The sequence below is a fragment of the Rhinatrema bivittatum genome, chromosome 1, assembly GCF_901001135.1.
Source record: "Rhinatrema bivittatum chromosome 1, aRhiBiv1.1, whole genome shotgun sequence".
Lineage (NCBI taxonomy): Eukaryota > Metazoa > Chordata > Amphibia > Gymnophiona > Rhinatrematidae > Rhinatrema > Rhinatrema bivittatum.
In genome coordinates, this window is record NC_042615.1 from 338,544,772 (window position 1) to 338,561,136 (window position 16,365).

General features: G+C 42.3%; 1 protein-coding gene across 1 annotated transcript in view; it reads right to left on the reverse strand.

Moving 5' to 3' along the window:
• Positions 1 to 16,365, reverse strand: part of ADAMTS3 (ADAM metallopeptidase with thrombospondin type 1 motif 3) — a 474,821-nt gene that overhangs the window by 151,405 nt on the left and 307,051 nt on the right. The window contains exon 5 of the mRNA XM_029598748.1: positions 11,291 to 11,490. Within this exon, the coding sequence (XP_029454608.1) occupies positions 11,291 to 11,490 (200 nt within the window). The remainder of the gene's footprint in view (positions 1 to 11,290; positions 11,491 to 16,365) is intronic.

Here is a 16,365-nt window from a genome sequence, read left to right on the forward strand (position 1 = left end):
AAAGGGTGGGAAAAAAAATGGATAAACTGCGTGGCTTGCTGGGCAGACTGGATGGGCCGTTTGGTCTTCTTCTGCCGTCATTTCTATGTTTCTATGAGTTTTACGCGCATAAAATGTGCGTGTACAATTGTGCATCCTGCTTAGCGCCCGTGCATGGTAATCCCATGCAAATGAAAGCATTAATGAAAGCATTAAGCATAACCTTAGGAATTTTTATAGTAATTTTATTCTTAGATATCTTTTTAACAGCTAAATTATTCTGTGCTTCCTCTTGTAGTGTTTTTAGCTGTTATTTCTTTTTATCACGCTACTGTATTTCTATGCTGTGATTTAATTGTATACCGTTGTGAAGGCTTTGCTGATGTGACGTTCTAAAAAACCAATAAACTATAAACTATTAGCTCCCCTATACAGAGAGGTGTGCCGGATTAACTCACATTTTCTTAGCATCGAAAACGTTTCCAGTGCTAGTTAAACCCTGATGTCAGTGTCAGGGACTGGCTGCAGGAAGGAGTGACTGCAGTGCTCAGTCTCAGCCTTCACATTCAGCCCAGAAATCTTGATCGCGCTGCTGCAGTCTACACCAACTAAACCCCTGTGAAATAAAGTTTCACTTCCTGACTCGGGGACCGATGAGATCTCCTGTCTGGAGGGTGAACCTACAAGGAAAGACTCCTTCACCCCAGCCCAGAGGATGGAAGCTCCGGATGGGACAACCCTGGGAGCATTTGAAAGCTCCATCCCTGGATCCTCACTGCGTCTCATCTACTCTCAGGTCCTCTCCCCTCTACAGCCAGGACTGCACCCAAAGTACCATATGCATTTAAAATGAGCATTCAGCCTCTGCTAAGCACGCATCTTATCTCCCGATGCATTGGCAAGCATTGGCATACTGCATCGGGAGTTTTAAAAAAATTAGCTTGCTCATTTGGAAATGCGCTGAATTTCAGCGCACAGTCTTAATGCTGAGCTTGCTGCATCGGCCTGAGACTCTGTGTCTAAGGATTATCACCTATGTTACATGAGAGAAAATCCCAGGATAATAAAATTGTATTTTAGGTTCCTCTCCGATGTGTTCAGAATACATTCAATGAGAGTTTTAATTTATTTGTGCTAATGTGATTGAATCCTAAATATGTAATGCATTGCAAACAATTGTGGTGCTCAGTAATACCCCCCTCTTCCTAATCCTTTTTCAGATAATTTAAAATTAGTTCATTCTTCATTGCTGCAAAACAAAATGTATATTCTAATCTTTAATATGCGATAAGTGTTTTAGTTTGGAAGGGAATCAAGCAATACTTTTACCACCTTCCATGAGAACAGCTTATTATATATTGCAAGGCCAAGTACAATTTCAGGTTGGAAAATGGAAACTCACGGCCATCTGTCATCATTGGTCTTCTTCAACTGTAAGCCACTGTCCTCTCAGCCCTAAAGCTCTCTAGAGGGTTACAAACTTAAGTTTGCTGAAAAATGAAAAGCACTCTCACAATTTTAAAACACTTCACTCAGACACATCTTTCTAATACCAGCTACAGTTCTTGAAATTGCAGCTGTCAGGACTGGTTTAGATTTCCACTTAGCCTTTCAGACGAAAAAAGCAAGAGTGAAAAAAACCCCCAAACCCAAAACATGCAAATGTGCCATAAAAAGAAGACAGCTTAAAAGTGACGTTTAAAGGTTGCCAGTAAAAAAAAAAAAAAAAGATGTGATGTTAAATTCCAGTTCAATTATTTTTGATGTGTCAGCTTTATAGCTGGAATGTCCATTTGCACTGTCATATCGAGCTGTATGATGTGTTATGACTGCAGTGCTTACAGAAACCCGAGAGCATACCAAGAGAATGAAGGCCAAAGCTGTAACTGCATATGTTGGAGATTATGCAGCAGCACAGAAACTGCATTCCTTTGGCAGCGCAACTCTTTTGCCACGTAATCTTTCCATAGGGGCTCCGAATATAACTTAGTACAGAGCAGGTTTATTAATTTACTCATGCCTTGATATCACTATACACTTTAGCTCACCTAATATCATCCTTTTTAAACTCAATTGCCAAAGTTTTACCTTGTTTTTTAAACCAAAATCTATCTAAATCTATTTTCTCATAAACTGCTACTACATATAATTCTGCTAATATCACCCCCTTTAGGTATAAGATTTATTACTGAATGGCTAAACATTTTACTGTTTTAATACTATGGGGATATGAAAAACAATTGTCAGAGTTCTATACAGCCTTTTACCTTTAGGCTATAGGTTTAAATCCTGCCCAGCCAGTAGGACTCTTAAAAGCTTAAGAGAAATTATTTAGTGATCTCAGTCTAGTTCTGGGAGCCATGACTGTAGTGTTCACAGTGTCAGATTCCTACAAATCTGGGAATCCCAAACAAATACACAAACGGCCCAATTTTAAAAAGGATGTGTGCGTCAAAAACCGGGGTTATGTGCGGGCATTTTATAACAGGCCCGGCCACTCACATAACCCCTGTTGTGCGCAGAAATACCGGGCCCTGCAAAAGGGGTGGGCCAGGGGGCGTGGTCTGTGACAGCGCCAACAGCCATGGTCCTGAGGCAGCCGGTCGGCGTGCGGAATTTACTACTGTTCAAAGGAACAGGTAAGTTCAAAAATAAAAAAAACTAGGTTAGTTAGGATAGGTTTAGGGGTCAGAGAAGAAAGGGGAAGAGGTAGGAAGGGTAGGGTACGGATAGGAAAGTCCCCTCCCTTCCCCTACCTAACCCACCCCCCCGGCCCTATCTAAACCCCCCCTACCTCTGTCACACGTTACTCCTGCTCGAGGCAAGCGTAACTTTGTGCGCGCCGGGCCAGCTGCCGCGTGCCATGTTCTGATCCAGGGGCTGGTCCGGAGGCCGCGGCCACGCCCCCGGGCCGAAACCACACCCATGGCACCGCCCCCAGATGACGTGCCGACTGTGTTACGCCCCCCGAAATGCCCCCGATGACGCGCTGACCGCGTCACGCCCCCGACATGCCCACCCCAAGAAAGCCCCGGGACTTACGCGCATCCCGGGGCTTTGTGTGCGCCAGAAGCCTATGCAATATAGGCTCGGTGCGTGCATGGGCGTTTTAAAAGGGTTACGCGTGTACCTTATGCGCGTAACCCTTTTAAAATCCGGCCCATATTTTTCTAAAATTCCTCCCCCTGTGCACAGAGCAGGCCACCTGCCGGCACATGCTTGCACGGACATGAAAATTCAGCACGCATGTGAGTGTGGGACCAGTATTTTATAGCATGCGCGCACCAACGTGCACATGTTATAAAATAGCCGCGTCCATGTGCGTGTGCCCGTGCACATACAACAATGGATCTCTGCCATTAACTGCAGCACATCAGTAGGATTCCCAGAGAAGCAGGAGTAGCGAGCGCATAGTTGGTTTATTTCCATGGCAAATATATTTGCGCCAAAAAGGAAAACCTTGGAAAAATCTTTTTAACTTCAAACGCCACTCACAATTTTTTCTAGCATAACATTACAATTTATGAAGAAATGTATGGGTTAAAAACAGCTCATTTAAACGAGCTGATGAAGAAATAAATACATATTACCGATATCACCGTGACTGTTCAAATGAGAGTTTGTTGAAACAATACATATTTAAAATACTAGTTAGCATCATGACTGTTCAAAAAAAGATCTTGACCGCAAATGATTAAAAGACCGGACGGCCTCCTTTTGAATACCGGGTAGGCACTTTGTCAGGCTTGATGATGTGGCCATAATAATAATAATAATAATAATAATAACAATTGCAATGTTATGCTAGAAAAAAATTGTGTGTGGTATTTGAAGTTAAAAAGATTTTTCCAAGGTTTTCCTTTTTGGAAGAAATTGTTCGTGAGGGGAAAACACGCTTAGCTCTTTGGGGTTTTTTTCGTTTCAAACATATTTGCACACCATGAATGGGGAGGGACAAGTAGCTGAGGTGGCTGGTGTAATATGATACGTGTAGCACAGTAAACAGTTTAACCCTCCGTTGTGTGCACATTTTTTGTGCACAAACTGTACTGCCAATACAGCAAGTTCTGAACACAAAAAAACCACGTGCACAACAATGTGAGTACAGTTAACAGCCTCTCATGCAAATCCCATGCTAACGATGGCATTAGTTAATTATTACCCCCCAATATAGAGAGGTGCACTGCTTTATCTTATATTGTCTTTGCACTGGAAATTTAACTCTTAGTCAGAGGTGGAGTAAAGTTTCTAGGGCTAGTGTTAGTCACTAGGCAGAAACTAGAATTCCAGTGCAGGACCTGTAGTTGGAATTTTATGTGCAGAAGACAGGCTTTGTGCACATACAGAATATTTTCTGTACATAGAATATGATTTATGTGCACAAAAAATGTTTACTGCACATGAACACTTTATGAGTGTAAAAAATCATAGAATTCCTTGCCAGAAGGAGTGAACCAAGATCATGGGGAAGTACAATAGATTTGGTGAATAAAGGTTGGGGGGTTTGAGCTCTCCCTTGTGGGAGAAAGAGATGGTGTGTGCTTGAGGCTTTTTAAACCCCTGCCACCATCTTAGGGTGTGGATTACATAGTAATATAGTAACTTAGCAGATAGAGACCAAATGGCCCATCCAGTCTGCCGACATTTACTATGTTACTATGTAATCTACGCCCTAAGATGGTGGCGGGGGTTTATAAAGGCTCAAGCACACACCATTTCTTTCTCCCACATTGGGGAGCTCAAACCCTAACCTCTGTTCACTAAAACTCTCTATAGCCTTAGTTTCATTTCCTTGAGTTGCCTTGCTGTGGGACAGCACTGCTTGTACAGTCTCACTTTTGATTATTTTCTTGAGAAAGAACTCTGAGTGTCTTGTTCATAGAGACCTGGGGGAAGAGAGTGAGAACAGAGTACTTGACTTTATTTTTGGTCCAGTGCTTTGGAGCATTTGTTTTTGGAGAAGGACTTTTTTCCACCCTTCCGTTCTCTCATTTGGTTCCCCTTTTCATTAAGGGGCAGGTTTTAAAACCTATGCGTGCGGCCTACATTTGTGCACACTACCTGGCGCGCATGTTATAAAATCTGGGGTCGGCGCACGCAAGGGGGTGCATACTAGTGCACCTTGCGCACGTCGAGCCCTAGGGGAGCCCCGATGGCTTTCCCCGTTCCCTCCGAGGCCGCTCCAAAATCGGAGGCAGGCGTAACTTGCACATGTCGGATGATTGCCGGCGCGCGATCCCCAGGCCAAGCAGCCATGGAGAGGCCTCTGGCCACACCCCACCCTGCCCCTGGACCGCCCTGCCCACGCCCTGCCCCCAGACTGTCCATTTTTTCAAGCCCCGGGACTTACACACGTCCCAGGGCTTTACGCGCGCCGCCGGGCCTTTTGAAAATAGGCCTGGCTCGCGTAGGCTTTTAAAATCTGTCCCTAAGAGTTTTTGTCTGTGTCTTTATTGACTAAGAACTCTAGGGCCCAGGGACTCAGATTTTTATTCTAAGGAAGAGGGGTCTTTCACCAAGAAAGTACCTGGGAAGAAGCTGTGTTATCGCCGAGGAATGGATTCCCATCCATTAAGAGAGAGACGCCTTTAAGGTATTATTCAGGGGTATTTTGACTCCCGAGCCAGGTGTGCCACACTTGGGAAGAGAGTGCCAAATTCATACTACCAGGAAGACTGCAGAAAGTTAAGAGACTTGGGACTTTTCATTCTGTTAAGTAACTGGGACTAAATTCCCCCCATTACACAGTGGAAGTAATTTTCAAATAAATTTGGGAAATTTGGAGGAAGTTTACCCTTTCCTCAATCTGAATCATTGGAAAGGCAAAGGAGCTAAATCATTAAGGAATTGGCTATTACAGATTCTAAAGACTTTTATTGGCAGAGTAAGATCACAAATTTATTAATTTCAATTTGTAAATCAATTGTATTTAACATCAAAGAGTTGTAAATAACATTTTATCCATCTTATCAACTATCAGTAAAGTTAACTTGTAAACCTCTGTTTACTGTTGCTGTAGACTGTTGGAGATCATCAGTGCTGTTTACAAGGGACTTCCAGGCAGTGTAATTGTTTAACAACGCAAAAGGGCCTTGAAGCTAAGCTTCCCCCCCACAGGGAGATCTGGAGCCTCAGATTTATTGAACATGTGGAACTTTTTGCAAACAGGCTCTGAATTTTTATTGCGTGTCTTTGGGTTCATTATCTGGGTTTTCCCAACCAGGGGTTACATCAGTAGCAAAGTGCTTGGATTTTTATGCACATAAATCATGACTCCGAGAGACTCCTTTTTTCCACCAGAGTTAATATGTGCTATCAGCCTATACAAAATTCTGACTGCACATTTTAACTTGGTTTTGCGTGGTTTTAACTCCCACCGCATTAGTGTACCATTTGCTTACTATATGGAGATAACTTTTTTCTTTTTTTTTCTAAACGCACAGCTTCCTGAATGAGCTAATATAATCAAAATGTCATCTAGACTGACATTTCGCTCCATCACTTCCTATTCCTAGACTTTCCTTTCTCTCAGTATACTTCATTTCTAGTACATAACATACACTACTTCCATTCTTAAAAAAAAAAAAAAAATCCCCCCCAAAATTTGCTATTATTTATTTATTTATTTATTTAACTTCTTTTACTATACCGACACTCAAGACCAGGTCTTATCGTACCGGTTTACATTAGAACAAGGGGAAAAATCAATTAACGTATAAGTGGAAAAGAGAAGTTACATTAAAACAGGGAGAGTAAAAACATGGATGTCGGAAGATAGGACAGAATTAAGTAATTGAACAATAAGTTAACAAAATTACAAACTATAAATTAACATAAAACAATAAATTAATAATACAAAAAACATGGATTATAATCAGCGGAAATATACATGGAAATATATATATATGGAATATATACAGCTGGAATATACATGTTATGTCAGATGGGAGGAGTGGCGGGGGTGAGGGAAAAGGGTGGGTTGAGGTTGCGAGTGGAAAAGGGAAAAAAGAGAAAAAAGTTTGGGAGTGCGGGGAGGGAGAAGGGTGGGTTGGAGGGTGAGAGAGAGTTGGTTAATATGGACTAACTTTATGAAATTATTCCTGTCAAAGTAAACTAATAAAAACAAAAGAATAATTTTGCAGTATCTTGACAACTGATATTTACTGTACACTCCTCTTTAACTCTGTTTTCTCTGAAAAGGATCCAATCTAAACTACCTATGCACCATTACGCCTGCTAATCTGTACACAGAAAATTCCAAGGGAATGTGTAGTTTTGAAAATCCAGCCCTGCCCCTGGGAGCACCTCTATTCAGTCCAGGTAAATTTAAACGTGTAAAAAGGACATACGTGCATATATCAGACAGGCCAGGCCATTTACCTGGGTAAAGCACTGTTTAACCTGCGGGAATGCCTTTGAAAATTTACCCCCACTGTGGCACCTAACTAGTAAAGGTTTAGCCTAGTGTTTCTTTACATTTGTTTTAAACAGTATATTTGCCTTTTCAATATTTAAAAAAAAGGCTAATGGGCCACATGAAGTATACGAAGGATGTTGAGGGTTAAGAAATCAGAATTCTCAGAAATAGCCAGTACCCTCTGGAAAAGTTACTCCTAAAATGTCTATTGGTTGCAGAGAAATCAAGTTACTTCATGTAAAGCTAGCTGGGTTCCACTATAATTCACCCTGAAGAATTTTCCATGATGGGAGGTTCAAGGAGTGTCAGTATCATGGTGAATGATAGGAGGGGTCATCCCCCATAGGGTATGGGCAAATCAGGGGGGGGCATATAGAGTGCTTCTATGAGGCACTGGGAGGAGTTGAAAGGAACTGGTGAATAGGAACTGGAGGTTTTTTGTAGCTGGGAGTCAGGAAGGATCAGTAAAGAGCTGGATTCTGTCCTTAGGGGTCCTGTTGTGATAAGTGGAAGAGAAGAATTCTCTTCTGCAAATAGCTGTGACAATTCAAGAAGATTTTACCATCAAAAGACAGTGGATGGACTTTCCTGGACCAGCCAGCCAAGTGTCAGTAACTAAGGTGAAATATCCCCAAAGCAATTGCTAGTTAGCTGGATAAGACTTATCCACTTTAGACCTGCTGTTGAGCACATCTAACGTATCTACTTAACTTAACTGGATAAGCCCAAATATCGGCACTTATCTGGTTAAGTGAACCAGATAATTAGCTCCTCCCTGAAATGCCCATTTCCTGCCCACCACCTATCCGACTAACTACTTATCCAGATATTCAGCCACCACCACTTAGCTGGATAAGTAGCATTGAATATCAGCCTTGCTGATTATCACAAAGACTTGTAGTTATACATGGGAAAGATGGGGTTCAGAATGTGAACTAAGTGGGGGATCTTGCACGCCCATCTGCCCAAGATAGTAGAGTAGAAAGCAAGCTGATGACAAAAATTGACCTGCATAAGGAACTGTCCATAAATGACGTCACGCTCCAGCGGGAGGGAGGGGGCTACCACTTATGTGATGAAGGCAATTTAGAGATTTATGATGAAGTGTTATGGGGGGGGGGGGGGAGCGTTGATTTCATGCCAAAATAGTATGACATCATTTATAGATGGCCCCTAGGAGACATTTCTGACCAGCAGCTACACTTCAGCTGTCAGATGGGATATATCCTACTAGACTGAACAGGAATATCTGGCCAGATTGAATATGCCAGTCGGTCTTTTACTGCTGTTAGTAGCTATGTTACTATGGAAACAGTCCAACTCAATAAGTCTGGAAAAAGATTTCAGACTGATTTTAAATTTCAGAATGGTTTTGAAACTAACTTGAAATGCATGGAATCTACAGGTGGTTTGAAAATGAATGTAAATGTATTGCAAGAAAGTTAAATGAGGAGTGATTGTATAACAGGAATCATGCAATGGCATTCTTTCACTGGCACCCTATTAAAAAAAAAATAGCACACTCCTGGTAACTCTTACTAGTAACAGAGATAGAAAGTGCCAAATACCCCACAGTATATAGAAAGTCTGGCTCTGCCTCTTCTTATACTGTACATAGCTTAACTAGGACAAGCTGAGAGAGAACCTGGAAATCTTGTCAGCGTGCTCTTGGCATCTGTAACTCACAGCCAGATCTGCTGAATGGCCTTCATGCCACACTATGTCAAAAATGGCCATTGTAACCACAAGGGATGCAGATATCTAAGCGTATTCACTCATAACAGGAGGATAGGCGATTTATTCACAGTAAAGTGAAAGTTCCTACTTGAAAATCTGTAAGAGGATTCATGGAAAATCGAGGGTATCTTTCAGATAATATGCTGACATTCCTCTTCAGGATTTGCTGAAATGTGGATGCTCCACGTGTATACTGTACGGCTTACGTAAGTGGTGAAGAGAAGATTCATTTGTTAATAGTTTCAGAGCTGGTAATGATTACATGTCACCATCTGGTATGCAGAACCTTCAGCCCTTCAAAAAGGTTTGTGCTTTGCAGAGGAATAGTTTTTCAACATTTTTTTTTTGCTATGTGCAAAAAGGAGAGGCATCCAGAGACATGATATAATCTCATCACATGTATTTAATAAACAAAGTCCTGGCCTTCCATGACCTCTGTATAGCACTTGTTTCTAGCTTCACTCTACTTATGGCAAACGGTGGCAAATTTTCAAATCCGTATACCTGGGTAAACAGCAATCCACCTGCTGACTGTCTGAAAACCACCCTGCTTCAGACTGGCTAATGGCACACATGGTGCTGCACAGCATGCACTTTTAACCACATTCAGGAGAGGCATTCCCGGGGGAGGGGTGTTAAGAGCATAGGTCCAGATCTAGGGCAAATGGTACCCTGGGTGAAAATAGACTCCCTATCAGCTCTTCATTTCTTCGGTGCTCCAGACCAGCATAACGGGCGCTGCTGGTGGCTCCCAGGGCACCCTTCAGCTCACGGCACTGCTGGCAACCGTCCAACATGCCCTATCCAAAGGCCGGCACTGTCTGAGCAGGAGTGGAAAATAACGCACGCATATTGGGGTCAAAATTGAAATGGTTTGCAATGCATGGCTAAGTTTGGGGCTTGGCCAGATAAACTGCAAGCTTTTATAATTCCTGTGCTCTGACCGCTGCCATGCTATCCAGCTTAGTAGTTCTAGATAACATGGGAGACAGTCCGGGGACAAAAACTGTCTTATTTTGGGCAGAATACTGGGGCAGAGTTCGCTGGATAGGATACATCATTTGGCTTACTCTGATATTCAGATATTTGTGCCAGAGAGCGGTCCCAAAGTTAGCTGGAAACGATTGTCAGGATAACCAAGACTTTACCTAGTTATCCAAATGTAGCACGTCTAATGAGAAAAGCTTCCCTGAATACCCTGGACGAGTTATCTGACCAACTTTAGCAGGATAATGTGTCTGCTTTCTGCACTGCTGAATATCAGGCTCAATGTAAATTCATGCCTAAGCATATTATTTTCCTTACAAATTTTACTGCACGAAAAACAGCTGCATAGGTCTGTGGGTACTTTTTATCCGTGGTAAAGTTTCAAAGGGAAAGTAACTGTGTACTTCCTCTATGAAACTTGATGCAGAGTTGCAGGAGTAGAAAATTGCTCTGTGCACTTTTCCCCCAGACTGGACAGCTGGAAACTTTCCCCCTTAATTTTTTTCCACCGGAAACATGGGGGAAAACTAAAATAAGAATAGAAATCTATATCCACATTGCTTCTTATAGAATAGGTCCATGCAAGTACTTTGGGGCATATTTAATAAATGAGCTGCTTCCAGATGTGTGCAGCATCAGGATAATGATAGCATAACAGCATATATAAAGATGGACAATGAGGGTCATGCTTATTTTAATGAAGCTAATGATGTACTAAGTGATTCTGAGCAGTCACTAACTTAAGAGCTCATATAAAAGAGATTTATTGGGGATGTCCGAATACACACATGCTTTGAGCTGTGTAGATATATATATATATATATATACACATACATACACACACACACACACACATACACACACACACACATATATTTTTACATTACAGTTTTACTTTTATCCCCCAACCATGCTGAATCTCTCTCTAGTGGAAATTTTAGTAAGCCACAAATTGGGTGAATGGAGCCCTATATTCCCAGGACAGTCATAGAAAGCCCCAGTTACTTCATTGGCCTCACTGGATACTTAGAGACTGCCCTATAGCCAACTATAGACATCTGTAGTTATTCAGTGAGCGAACTATACATCTATACCAAAGATCTTTTTTACTTGGTTATCAAATGCAATTTGACAGCATCTTAAGCTACAAGAAAAATAACAAGTACTCACAATATTCATAAGTGTGAGGAGGTAGTTTTGGACATGTTCTTTGCCATGGAAGCGCACCACCGAGTCGTCTACACCTAGAAGCACCTCAATGTTGTAGTCATTGTCTCCTGCATGCCTGCGCCGTCTGAGGGTTTCATTAACACTCTGCTGGACGCTGCTGTACATACTCTCAAGATCATCGAAACCAGCAAGAGCAGACTCTGAGAAGAAAACAAAGAAGAAGATGAAAGTTGTGATCATCCTTCTTTTTTATCCATTAGTGGTTTTCAACAAAGCAGAGAAGCAAAGAAATGTGGAAGATGAAAGCTACCAACAGGAATGCAGAATTGAAATTATCTAACGGCTTCCACCCAAGCTTGACAAAGTAACCGAGCGCAGGACATTTGATGGTTAGAAAAGTCTTTGCAAACTTTTTCCATCTCTTTTTCAGTTGTTACTGAGCAAGCAACATTTGTAGTGGAGGGCTGTTCACATACCTATTGAAGTCATTGCATGTAAGTTTACCAAGAGAACTATGAGATGAAAGGTTATGTAACAAATGTGCAAGCAAAAAACCTTTGGGCAATAAAAGCACCAACCTCAGCTTGTCTTATTATAAAACACCTACAAGTTTTTCAATTATAGGTGATTTATAATAAAACACCTTCTTTCATTTAAAGAAAAAGTTCCCCATGGATTACAGTGAAACAGTCCAGCTGTAAGGAAATCAGAGACAGGTCACTCAGAAGTCAGGGGACGATGTAATAAGGTGCACTCAGCAGAGCAGCACATTTTAACCTGCAGTTGCATTCATTTTCTGCATGCAAACTTTACTGCTGATGCAGCAAGGAGTTTTGCGCACAACAATGTGTGTACAGGTTAGAGCCTTCTCATGCAAATTTCATGCTAATGAAGGCATTAGCTATTACCAATGCAGAGAGAGATGCACTGGGATATCTCGTGTTTTCCTTGCGCTGGAAACTTAACTCCTAGTTAGTCTACAGGTGGAAGATGGACTTCTGGTACAGGGACCTGTAGTCAGGATCTATGCACACAGAGCATGTTTTCTATGCATAAAACATGGTTTATGTGCTCAAAAATGTTTTTGTGCACTGAAAGCATTTTTATGCACATAAATATTATTTAAATTAAGTGTACAACAAAGTTAGGAGCCCAAAGCTGAGTTCCTAGCTCCAGTTACTCAGGATTATGTGCAGAAAACATTTTTTGTATGCATAAATCATTTTCTATGCACAGAAAATGATTTCTGCGCAGAAAACATGATTTATGTGCGTAAGTCATGTTTTTATGCTCACCTTCCAGTTTTTTCTACTCACTTATTGGATCAGTGCACTTGTTTAAACTCACAATGCTTTAGCATGCCTTAGCTTACTGCATTGAGAATTAAAAATGTTTTTAGAGTGTGCGTTCAAAGAATTTCAGTGTACAAATTATTACATCGCTATCATTAGATGAGCCATTTCAATGACTGAATGCTTCTTTATGCTTTAGAGTGATGTACTAAAGCATTTTGAACTTCATGAATTCTACTATTCCTCGACATGATCTGATTCTGGCAAAGTGTTCATGACACCAATGATTTTTAAACCTATTATCAAGGGTGATAATTCTAATCTGTTGATTTTTCTTATTAATTAGGGATGTGAATCATTTTTTGACGATTTAAAATATCGTCCGATATATTTTAAATCGTCAAAAATCGTTAGGGCCACGATACAATACCAATTCCCCCGATTTATCGTCAAAAAATCGTAAATCGGGGGAAGGGGGAGGGCAGGAAAACCGGCACACTAAAACCCCCTAAAACCCACCCGACCCTTTAAATTAAATCCCCCACCCTCCCGAACCCCCCCCCCCCCCAAATGCTTTAAATTACCTGGGGATCCAGCGACGGTCCGGAACGGCGGCGGTCCAGAATGGCCCCCTCAATTGAATCGTGTTGTCTTCAGCCGGCGCCATTTTCCAAAATGGTGGCCCAAAATGGCGGCGGCCATAGACCAACACGATTCGACTGCAGGAGGTCGTTCCAGACCCCCGCTGGACTTTTGGCAAGTCTTGTGGGGGTCAGGAGGCCCCCCCAAGCTGGCCAAAAGTTCCTGGGGGTCCAGCGGGGGTCCGGGTGCGATTTCCTGCCGCGAATCGTTTTCCGTACGGAAAATGGCGCCGGCAGGAGATCGACTGCAGGAGGTCGTTCAGCGGCGGTCTGGAACCCCCGCTGAAGACAACACGATTCAATTGCAGGAGGCTGTTCTGGACTGCCGCCGTTCCGGACCGTCGCTGGATCCCCAGGTAATTTAAAGCACAGATGCAGCTTTGATTTCCTTAAGAGAAGCAGGACACGGGAGTTGGATAAACCTGTCTTACACAAACAGTGCAGTTAGCCACCTTTGGGCAAACTCAGCTGGAGCTAAGCTAATGAAATATATTAGGGAAAAAATTAAGTAGAGCAAGAAATAAGACCGCCGCCGTTCTGGACCGCCGCTGGATCCCCAGGTAATTTAAAGCATTTGGGGGGGGGGGGTTCGGGAGGGTGGGGGATTTAATTTATAGGGTCGGGGGTGGGTTTTAGGGGGTTTTAGTGTGCCGGCTCACGATTTTCACGATTTTCACGATACTTTACACACCCAAACGGCAACAATACGATTCCCTCCCCCTCCCAGCCGAAATCGATCGTTAAGACGATCGAGGACACGATTCACATCTCTATTATTAATGCTTGCTTGATTAGGTCTTGAGTAGGGTTCTGTCATGATCTTCTAATTGATTAACTTCCTGATGTTCTATGTATCACTGAATCATAGCTATTCGACACTGATCATGCACTTTTATCTCAGCTTTGCCCTAACAATTATAGATCTGGATTTATCAAAATGCACTAAATATCGCCTACGATAGCAAAAAGGGCATGGTTTATGGTAATAGCAGTTTATGAGAGAGAGAGAGAGAGAGAGAGAGAGAGAGAGAGAGAGAGAACCTAGCCATAATGCCCTCATACTAGGTAGGTATTTATACCTCTATATGAGGCCTACCTAGTCACTCGAGGTGAGGTTTAGATATTAGTGTAGGGGGTTATGGGCCACTTTGACATTCAAAGTGAGACATACGAACAGAATAGTGCTCTCTTGTGAAGACTTCATGACTTCGGAGTGAGGAAACTCATACAAAGATGAGATTTGTGCAATGTTCTCTCAACCTAGCTTGATGGACTCTCTACCTGGGTAACATCAAGCTAGATTGAGAGAACATTGCACAAATCTCATCTTTTGTGTGAGTTTCCTCACTCTGAAGGTCATCAAATCTTCACAAGAGAGCACTGTTCTGTTCATACGTCTCACTTTGAATGGCGCGATAAAGCCCTATCGCACGGCTTTACGCAAATGAAAAAGGTCTAGTTAAAATATGCATTAAAGCCGTGCGATACGGCTTTGCAAATTATGAAGTCAGCCCACTTGGCCACAAAACCTGCCCCAAACTCCCCCCCTTTTTCTAATTTGCATCGCACTATGCGTTATGGTGTTTTTGCATGCATTAAAGGTGTTTTTGCATGCGTTAAAGGCATTTTTTGCATGCAAAAATGCCTTAACACAAGCGAAAATGTCATATAGCAGTTTGATAAATGAGCCCCATAATTTTTTGTCTAGAATCAGTATGGTAAAATGTGTAGGAGGTCTTCTGGTTCTATTTAAGCAATCTCTCACTTTAGCTATTCTACTTCAGTTAAATGAACTGTATGTAGCATTGGGGTATTTGGGGTAAATGGGTTATTTGCTTGTTTTATTGTCCCTTTGGGCTATTAGAAACCAACTACTCTCCCCTGATTTAAGAGTGGTCAGAGATTATGTTAGCACTGAACTGCATAATAGTTTTAGAAGATTTTAATTTATATATGGACATTATTTCCTTTCTTTAGTTTGCAAAGATTTTTTTAATTGAATGAATGTTTTAGGATGGGAACAAGTTAGCTCTCAGCCTATGCATCATTATGGTCACACTTTGGATTTTTTTTTTTTTTAAGTAAATTCTACAAAAATAATTTTTCAGGAATTTCCTATTCTGAAATTCCTTGCTCTGATCACTTTTTATTGGCATTTTTTATTGTGATTGCAGACTTTGTTTAAAACCATTCTTTAGGCAAGAGACAAATTGTAAAAAGTTATTTTTTTTGTCCCAGACTTGCTTTGCTTACAATGGCTTCCTAAATTAGCCTTTCTGGTATTACCTCAGATGTTAATCCTTAGGAAACTGTGTTGATGAGATTGTACCATTAAGAGAAATTATTTTAAAGAAAGATCATTGTCCACCATGGCTCACAAATGATTTGAAATTGCAGAAAACTGCTCAGCGAAGTTTGGAGTGCCAGTGGTGTAAAGTCCCATGAAGATGATGATTTATCCAGATACAATATTGCACTAGAAAGCTACAGACAGAAGGTAAGTCAGGCTATCGCTTCCGTCCAGAGTGGCAGGGAGCCAACCCTGCTGCCACTGCGCTGTCGGCTTCTGCCACTGCTAGGCACGCGCGACTCACAGCTAGATTTAAAGGGGCCGCGGCGGGAAAGCTTCCTGCGGCCCTGGATGTTGACCTCGGCTCTAAACATTACTTAAGACATACCTGCTGCCCAATCCTTGACTCAGCAACAGGTCGAGCTCTTTGAGTGGCAAGTTACTCTGCGTTCCTGATGCTGCCTCTGCGTTCCTAACCCTGCCTCGGTGTTCCTGCTTCTGTTTCTGGCTCTGTGACCCCGCTTCCATCCCTGCTTCTGTGCCCCAGTTCCTGTCTCCATGTTCCCGTCCCTCGGACTGATTCTCTGGCTTGAAACTGGTTCGTTCCTCTGACTTCAGATTGTCTGCCGCCTGCCTCCTATGCTCTGCTCTCTTCGCCACCTGCCCTCACTTCTGGCCTCCTTCCAGATTTGTCTGTTTCCTGCCTGTCCTGATCTTCTGCCTGGCCTTGAGATCCCGCTTACTCACCATCGCCCTTGGATTCGTTGATTGGAGAGCTGTGCCTACGTCCAGCTGGCCCCGATACCCAACGGCTCAACCTGCGGGGAATGAGAGCTGGTATTGGTGAAGGTC